The sequence below is a fragment of the Trifolium pratense genome, linkage group LG7, assembly GCF_020283565.1.
Source record: "Trifolium pratense cultivar HEN17-A07 linkage group LG7, ARS_RC_1.1, whole genome shotgun sequence".
In the NCBI taxonomy this organism is placed as follows: Eukaryota; Viridiplantae; Streptophyta; class Magnoliopsida; order Fabales; family Fabaceae; genus Trifolium; species Trifolium pratense.
This window is the reverse complement of record NC_060065.1, coordinates 46,714,513-46,724,016: the sequence shown is the minus strand read 5'-3', so window position 1 is coordinate 46,724,016 and position 9,504 is coordinate 46,714,513. Positions and strand designations below refer to the sequence as shown.

The window sequence follows — 9,504 nt, the reverse complement described above, 5'->3', positions numbered from 1 at the left end:
GTCTTATCGAGTAGACAGCCCACAACTGCAGCAAATGCAATAAAAGAACACTACTGCATTAAATCTGAATCCATGTAATAATCACTTCAAAGGTAGTAGAACTAAATGTTTGGGGATTGTATGAGTCAGGACTTAAAAATCTTAAAACAAGGGTGGATTTTTGTTTTAACAAATCAAAGATATATATAAAGGAAAATAATCGATAAAGCATCGATGTTGGATAAAACATCGATCTCCATGTTTTTTACTAAACGCGTATATTAGTCCTAGTTAATGCTAGAAGTATATATAAAGGAAAATAATCGATAAAGGTGTTGCTGCCGAAAAAAAGCTCCCACAAACACAATACAGTAAGGTTTTAGAAACGTCTTCAACAAAATAATTACTAATAAAGCAAGAATGTCACACACTACATAGTATTCAAAGAGATTTGATCACAGCAACCCTTTAGAATTCAAAGTACATTTCACTGACAGCAGAAAACAATACAGCTTCGTAACGCTTGTAACAAAGGTTAAGATAACGGGAAGAGGGCATCTGTGACAGAAACAGTTCAAAAATGAAGGTGCTGCACTGCACACGAAGAATAGTTAATTGCCACGTTCATACAAAACCTGTGAAATTGAAGGTTGATTGATCTGAAGGAAGTTAAAAATTTATCCTGTTAGTGCTTCACCAACGTATGGCCAGTCCAATATACAAGACCGACTGTACCACTCATAAAAACCAAAGACCTTCAAGACTTTGGTACAGTGACATTTAAAATTTTAACATCTTGATATGGCTTATCTGTCTTGTCTGTCTTCACTTTTTCAATAGCCTGCCAACAAAGTTCTCAATTGATTAATTTTTCAGGTACAAAAGAAAGTTCAAATTAATGAAACGAGGACCTGAAAAAGATTTATCATGATGAAAAGTTAAGAGAAAGGAAAATAAGAAGCTCCATGGACCAAAAACCATGGTTGTCAAATTAGCAAGTTAGCGAGTCAGATTGATCACGTCCCAAAAACATGTTAGTTGCATAGACTCTAATCAGTGTATATTCAGTCTAACTAGATCAAACCAACGAGTCAGCTTGATCACGCCCCAAAAGCAGGTTAGTTGCATCGACTCTAATCAGTGTATATTCAGTCCAACTCAAACTAATGAGTCAGTCCACAAGTTGTTAAGTCTAAGAAAAGTTGGAAAAAATACCTAATGCATAGGGCTTGGTTGTTTTCCACTGTTTTCATTGAAGCCTTCACGGCACCAAGAGAACACTACCTCCCTTTCCATGACATTTTTATTATGATAACTGCTAGTGTCAAACACTGACACAGCAACAAACACTCGCCCATATACTGATGCCATAACACCTTACTTTTAATTTGTAAACTAGGCAACCGGTTCTCCAAAAACCACATATTTTCACCTTCTTCCGATCTCTCTCTCTCTCTCAAAGCACAAACCACCAGCGACCAACATCCCTATCCCCTCATCCTTACACTCACGCACAAGTATCTCACACCTCCAGTCACAACCCAGTTGTCCCACCACACTGGTAAGCTACCACCTCACGTGCCACAAACTTAATGTGTTTTTCCGGTCTACCCATCAATCAAAAATAAAGATTTAACCAAAATAATAACCCCCTTAGAACTAAGACTCGCAACAAATTAGAACTTTGATATAGCAAGTCTACCAAAGATTAACAACAACACAAAACACAAGAAAAGGATCAAAGCACTAGCCTCCAACAAGGAAAGTGAGAGAACTAGTTTCACAAAACTTCTTTTCTGTAATAAGATTCAAGATCTTATGAATTCATTATGGAAGAAGCACAAAAAAAAGGATGATTTGTTTTTGGAGTTTCACGCATGGGGAGAGGCGGGAATATTATTATATTTTTATTGGAGAGGCAGAGCACAAGAAAAGGAGATAAATTTAAAAAGGTGCCTAATGTGGGTTGAAGATTGCACGAGCGTTTGATGCTAGCAGTTCTCTTATATTATATATTGTGCTAAGGGAATTATATTACTCCCTTCTTGCCCCTAAATATAATGCTCTCTTGAGAAATTTTATTCTCTTTCTCTCTCTATATGACCCACCCTATTTGAATTTTCAACTACATTAATTATTTCTTTATTAACATATCCCTAATTAATTTCCATCTATTTCTACAACAACCACTAAATAATTAAATACTATAATGGAAACCTTAACTGATTATCTCTTTTGAAGGGTTAAATATTTAAAAGCAATATCAATTGTTAACAAATTTACTACTACTAGTATCATAAAAAAAAAATACAACTACTACTACAATTTTCTTAATTCCCATAATTTAGTCCATGGGGCCCTAGATTTAGGGATGGAAGGAGTATTTATTATATATACATGCCATTTATAGGGTTTTTTCAATATTATTCTTTGTTAGGTAAAGTCTAAGGAGATTATGGATTTATCTGAACTCTCGAGTTTGACAATATTGCCAAAAAGAAATCAAGGAAAGAACTCATTTAAAGATATATTCAGGTGATACAAAGCACATTCATGGAAATTATTTGCCAAATAAAATCTGCACAAAAACATGCAGGGAATTCCAAGATATGACAGACATGACTTAATATGTTGTACTAGATAATGCTCACGGAAGATTAGAATCCAATTTACCTGGACAACATCCATTCCCTTCACAACTCTACCAAATACGGTGTGCTTGTTGTCCAGCCATGGAGTAGCCACTGTGGTGATAAAAAACTGAGAACCATTGGTATTTGGCCCCGCGTTTGCCATTGACAATGTGAAAGGCCTATCATGCCTTAAACTGCAAAAGAAAAATTATATGGTCTAAGTTTCATAGATGATCAAACACAGATGATAGTTATATAGTTACTCTAGAGTCTGAAATCGTGATCATATTTCAAGTGCATAATAAGACAGAACATTTACAAACAGAATTGAGTACCTTTTGTGAAATTCATCTTCAAATTCTCTTCCCCAAATGGATTGCCCACCAGTGCCGTCTCCTAAAGGATCTCCTGTTTGTATCATGAAGCCTTTGATGACCCTGTGAAAAATAAGATTGTCATAGTAGCCGTTTTTGCAGTGAGTTGTAAAGTTTTCCACAGATTTTGGACATTCCTCTGGGTATAACTTCATGTGAATATCACCCATAGTGGTGTGCATAATCTGCAAAAAGAAGAATTGCAATTGTCAGAATCTTTATAGGGAACAAACCTAATTTTAACTTGTAAAGAAAATATGTAAAACTACTCGAGTAAAGAATGAAGGAAATATCTTTCCTGTCTGCTATTGGATAACTACTTAAATAGAAGAATATAGAGATAAGCTATTGATAGACAACTTTTGTTTTTGTGTGGATTGGGGAATAAATTATTTTGATTAAAAGCAGTCTTCTATTTGATTGTCAACCACAATAACCTACATTAAAGGCCAAATTAAGATAACTCACCACATTGTCAGGAAGTGATGTTGTAAGTGACTTTCCAATATCTGAAACTGCCAAAAGTTCATCAGCGGGAGGCTTTTCATTGAACACATCTCTTCCCTTAGTTGCATCTTCAGGCTCCTCAGGCTCTCTTCGACTGATACACGGCATACCAAAACTTAGCTACAATTTAGATTTTATATTTTGCGTGCCAAACAACAAATGATGCAAGAAGTAACCAAAATGTAAAACCTCAAACGTACTGAGGCAAAATGCTACCAGGCAAATACCATGCATGACATTATCAAATAAAGGAGTGGTACGATGACGGTGGAGTTTTAACTGTCATACCTGAATAAATATATCCTGTGCTTTTTGAAAGCACAGCATAGGAGAGTGGGATCTGTCAAGGGCTCTTTGCTCTCATTTGCATTCGCAGCTACTGAAGGAATCTTTCTTACTTTTTTGCTGCTTCGTTCACCATGATATAAAGCTATTCTTAAGAACCTATCATTATTCTCCACTTTTCCAAGTATTCGAGCAACTTTATTGGTGTGCAAATTAACAACCTATGGCCATGCAGATGTAAAAACATTAGGGAATGAAGTTTCATCTAGTGGCTGCATTGCATTAGCAAGCAACGAAAAAAGTTACAAATACTAAAAAAATGTATAACCGAAGGAAGTGAAATGATTGCAACCCAATTAAGTACGAAAAAACTCACTTTAATCCCAAGCAAGGTTGCATATATAAGAAAGTTGGAACTATCATCAAAAACCGCATTTGGTTGTGGTGCACTTTCTGTCTTCTCTATTTCTCTCTCAACAGCCATTCTTCGACCGAAATCAATGGCTTCCAATCGATATAATGGAGCATCGCTTCTTTGGAGATCTTGAGCAACCTATCAATATATCAATTCATTTATAAATCAAATGTCCAAAAACAATTAGAGAAAAGACAAAATTTCAGGCAAAACTGTTACCTCCAAGGATTCATCATAAACACGCCTCAGTTTACCCGTTCTGAACCAAAACACGCGTATCCTACGGTCAGGTGATGTAACGGAAAATTGTTGACCATCTGGGCTGACCTAAAGTAGGATGCAATACAGAAAATAAGTACCATCGAAATCAATAACAGAATATTAAGTTATCAACTATTCATTTGGAAGTGTGTTTAGACAACTGTGGTACCTCAATAGACGAAACAGATGTCTTGCATTTTACTATTTCAAAGAGGTTAGTATCGCTTCTAACCTTAAAACTCACCCTGCGAGCACCAAAGGAAATGATTAAATTGCATTAGTAACTACACAAAATCCATACATCATGCAGCTACAAATTTCCGTAACTGTTTTATGTAACAAAAACTGCTAATAGTCATAATGTAGGAACAATCACATAATGTTTAATAGTTTCTATTTCACGCCATTGCTGACTACAATTCTGTTTCACGTAGTACATATGTCTAGTGGCCCCTTATTAGCTGGCCTAACCCAAAATTCTTAGATCAATAGCCATGTTGTCAAAAGGTGCCTCCGAGTAGGCTATAATACAACATCAAACAGAATTTAAAAAACACAAACTCTGAAGTCTGGATACAACAGCCATTATGTTCCCTCTGGCAGTATGAATCAAATCTCATATGTTGCAACATTTGGAATCAAATTCATATAGCACCTAAATAGGAATGATATACTGTATTTAAGGTAGTATTTTTTATGGTCAACTAAAACTATTAATAGTTAAACTTAAATCATGGACTCATAAGATTATTATTTATGATTGCACCTTGTGTTAAGATTCAAAGAGTGGTAGTTGAAATTGCTAGAGGTGGACTTCAGAATTCTCAGTTTTCAAATTATAATATACATGTGGTTAAGCTAAACAAAATTTGTAAAATGCAAGTGGTTTGACATATTTGAGTATACGTAAGAGACAGAATTTTGAGGACCGACAACCAAAAGTATTTAAATCTTGATGAATCTGTTATCTAAGTAAAGAGACAGACGCAGAACTGAAGTAAGACACTAATAAAGCACGTACTCATCCTCCGGGAACTGGAGTGTTGTTGGGTTCCAGTATTCGATGATACCCCTTGTATCTGCCGAAATTACAGTATCATACACAGGGTTGAACTTCATAACTTTAATAGGACCCATATGAATCTGAATGAAGGAGAAAAGAATGAAAATATTTGTAATTATATTTTGAAAAGAAATAACACATAAAATAGTAAATAAAAGCTAATGCATTTTGAAAGCTCAGTTACAGTATAGGTAATTTAGAATTGGCACCTCTTTGGAGATGATTGGATCATTTGAACCAGATCGTGCATCATAGATGTGAACAAAAGATGAGTTCCTATCGCTAATAGCAAGCCTAGCTTTGACATCCCCTTGATTATAAACCCATTCAATAGCACCAGGAATGTATGGCAACCGAATCATCACCATCATATCAAAGTTGACTACATCGTATACTTTTACAGAACGGTCATTTGATATTGTACAGCAAAGCAGACCATCAATACTAACCTGCGTAGCTGAAATAAGTCATGGTTGATGACAAGCACAACAATATTATGAAAACAAAAATACTTAAGTACTAAGTATAACTATACTTTCAATAGTCAATAGCAGCTGTAGGGGCCCCTAGGCACTATACAAAAGCATGAATGTTCCCTCAAATTCATAGCCACTCCCCCTACTTTTTATTTGCATTTTGTTCATTGCACCTTTAAACTAATTTGATTTATATAGAGTTTGGATGTTGGTAACAATGAACATTGATTATTAGTTATGATTTACGAAGGTCTTTAATTTTGTGTATTCTTCTATTCTCGAGCTTTTACATGTGTAATATTATTCTATTCTAGTCCTTAAACTTCAACTGTTCGATCCATACCACAACCCAATATGCCACTATAGTGTTTTTTGAGTTGGCCACTTATCTGCCATTGACTACAAAGGATAATATCATATATCATAGAATTGAAGAAACAACCAATTAAATCATACATGACTTTACTGTTTACAAGCAAAAAGATTGTGTCAGGTTAATGAACTTACAGCTAGACCTTCAATAGGACCAAGATGAGATCTAAAGTGTTTTGCAAACTCAATACCAATAGGCCTTTTCTTCCAAAACTTCAAATGCCCTGACAACAGAAGTAAACCACACAAAGAGATATAACATTATGTTATTATTCCAAAAGAGACAAATATTACACCTTTGTTCACACTACAAATGTTATAGCATGTAAATTTTTTAACAAAAAAACAACAAAATATAGATAATAGTAAGGATTTAATTTTTATTTTTTTGATTAATAGTAAGGATTTAATTTGTATACATTGAAAGTGTAATTTTTTCAAACTTGTATCAAATTACTCCATGATGGGACTTTTTAAAGTTAATTCCTAAAATATCTCTACAAATATCGATTAGGTATGATTTGATACATATGTAAAACAACTTTACACCATCAGTGCAAAAAAATTAAATCTCTAATAGTAAAAGTAGCAGCTAATAAGATCACAAGTTCATTACATAAAAAAAAAAAAAAAAAAGGTCACTACATTATATCGGTTGCTTAAAGTAATCTGCAGCAGTCTACTCATGACTGGCAAAAAAATCAAAATTAATCACTAATATTAGTCACTCAAACTCAAAAAACATAATACAATTGCAGAAATGACAATCAGAACACAATATACCATCTGCACTTCCAGTAATGAAAAACTCTGCAGACGAAACAGCAACATGCGTAACGACATCACGATGCATATAGCTTTTCTCGTACCTATAAAACCAAACAAATAATAAACATCCAATTTCCATTTCCATTACTCTTACGTTTTCATACACACTTAGCCCCTGTTTCAATAAAAAAAACTTAAATTTACAGCTTATAGCATAAGCGCTTATCATGATATGTGCTAATGTTTGAGCTATTTCTATTTTCTACTTCTATAACAAGAGATAAAACAAACTTAAATTGTCATCGTATAACCAATAAGTTGTTTTCATAACTTATCTTGGAGAGCTTATGAGAAAGGCTCTGTTTGGCAATGCCCAAATTTTGAGCTTATAGCTTATAAGCTCATATGACAAAAAAAATACTTGTTTGGCAACTTCTTTTTTTCACGAACTTATAGCTTATTTTTACTAGTTTATAGCTTATTTTGATAAACTAATTCAATTATCTTATTTAATGCTAAAAGTTTATAGCGTAAGGAGGGACAGAGAGGTGCAGTGGATTAGCATTCTCACTAGAGCTGTATCTAACTTAGTGGGAAAAGCATGAATAGAGACAGGTGGCATGGGGGAAAGAGAAAAGGGATCTGCTGGTTATAAGAGGAAAGAATGTTCAGTAGGGAATTATGCATGATTTTAGTAGTCACTTTATCATTCAAACGTATACTGTAATTCTGCCATAGAATCACTTGATTCTATTGGATTATCAGTCCTATCGGTATCATTTTTTCTCTCAATTTTACCCTTGTCATCTTACATGAAAAAAATTAAATATTAATCAAACATACCTTCTTTATGTTATTTCATATCTACAACCTAGCTCAACCGCTAACTTTACCAAACACTACAAATTCAATCAGCTAGTTTATCCTCTATAAGCTATAAACTAGTTTGTTAGTTATTCGCTATAAACTAACTTATAAGCTATCCGCTATTTCGAGCCAAAATAAGCTTAAAAAAAAAACAGCTTTTTAACACATCATAAACTATCTTCATTAGTTCTCCCAAACAGTGTCACAAAGTGCGTATCATGTCCGTATATATAAGCTCAAAAGCCAACAACCCAAACAGGTCCTTAAAGATGCTAATTTAACTGCATACATTTTCCTGAACATAGTGAATCCATTGCTATAGTTTCAAATTTCAAATTCTCCTAATTGATCAAACACAAACCCTAATTCAAAATCTAGAGTCTCTACGACTAAAAGAATAAGAGATTAACAGCAATTACTTACATATTAGCGGAAGGTAAAGCATCGAGATAAGCTTGTTCGAATTGAAGAGGTCGTTTGGGTCGAGCACGAGGAGCTGGACCGGGTCCAACTAAGGGTTCATCTTCGCTTACATTCGCGCCATTATCATGCTCCTCCGCCATTATCGTATTGAATTAAGAAGAGAGTGTTTCAACTATGTAGAAAAATGATTAAATTATTTGAAGTGAATAAATTGGATGAAGAAGTTATAAGATTATGCGATGAATATGGAAATTGAAGAAACAGAAGAAGCTTATTGTAATTGAAAGAGTGAGTGAAGTGAGAATTTGCGTAAAAACCCTAAATGCTGTGTCGTTTTGATAATTATTCCGTTTTGATAAACCGACAATGAGTATTGGGTTGGGTTGGGCTATACTTTGGTAAACCAACTTCTTTTTGGCCAACCCAATACAAATAGATACTTTTTGCACCCCATTTTTCTTACATGATTTTGTTAGGATAGTTAGTGTTTGTTACTTTAGTTAGTCAATTATGAATTAATTACTCAATTAGTTTTCTTTAAAATGTCATAGTTAATAATTAATAATTAATAATTTTTTGTTAGATTAGTAGTTTCAAAGTTTGAACCCTGAATATTTCATTATCTGAACTCTTAGTTCAAATCAGTTGAGCTATCTAAGTCACTTCATTATGAATATTGTAAGTAAAAGAAGTTAAGATTTCTAATTGTAGTTAGGTTTGTTCACATCTGGAATCATTTATGAAAGTAAAAGAAGTTTCGTAAGTACAACTCAAATGATAAAAAATAATGCAGAACATTAAAATATCTCTCTTGAATGAACCAAATTAATATTGGAATTATAACATGTTTCAAGTAATTAAAAAATATGAGTGTTGAAGTAGATGGGGTAGTGGAATCTCTCCTACTTGCCCATGTTGTGGGAATGAAGATGAAACTGTCCTTTATGTGCTTTGTGACTGCATTCACGCCACTCGGGTATGGCTTCATATTGTGCCTTCTAGTTTTATAACTAATTTCTTTTCCTTTGATTGAAGGGACTGGTTTTTATGTAACATTAATAGGAAAGAGGTAGGGACGAGC

At 33.9% G+C, this 9,504-nt stretch overlaps 1 protein-coding gene across 1 annotated transcript; it reads right to left on the bottom strand.

Annotated features, from left to right (window-relative positions):
* Nucleotides 1–446: 446 nt before the first annotated feature.
* Nucleotides 447–8,750, bottom strand: LOC123898045 (peptidyl-prolyl cis-trans isomerase CYP71). The gene is made up of 13 exons (XM_045948893.1): nt 8,424–8,750; nt 7,149–7,234; nt 6,501–6,589; nt 5,727–5,966; nt 5,476–5,597; nt 4,624–4,699; nt 4,413–4,520; nt 4,155–4,331; nt 3,782–3,999; nt 3,455–3,587; nt 2,948–3,171; nt 2,653–2,806; nt 447–820 (listed from the first exon to the last, which is right to left on the bottom strand). Exons 1-13 carry the CDS (start codon nt 8,561–8,563, stop codon nt 737–739), a joined length of 1,851 nt encoding a protein of 616 aa, XP_045804849.1. The 5' UTR covers nt 8,564–8,750; the 3' UTR covers nt 447–736.
* Nucleotides 8,751–9,504: the final 754 nt, after the last annotated feature.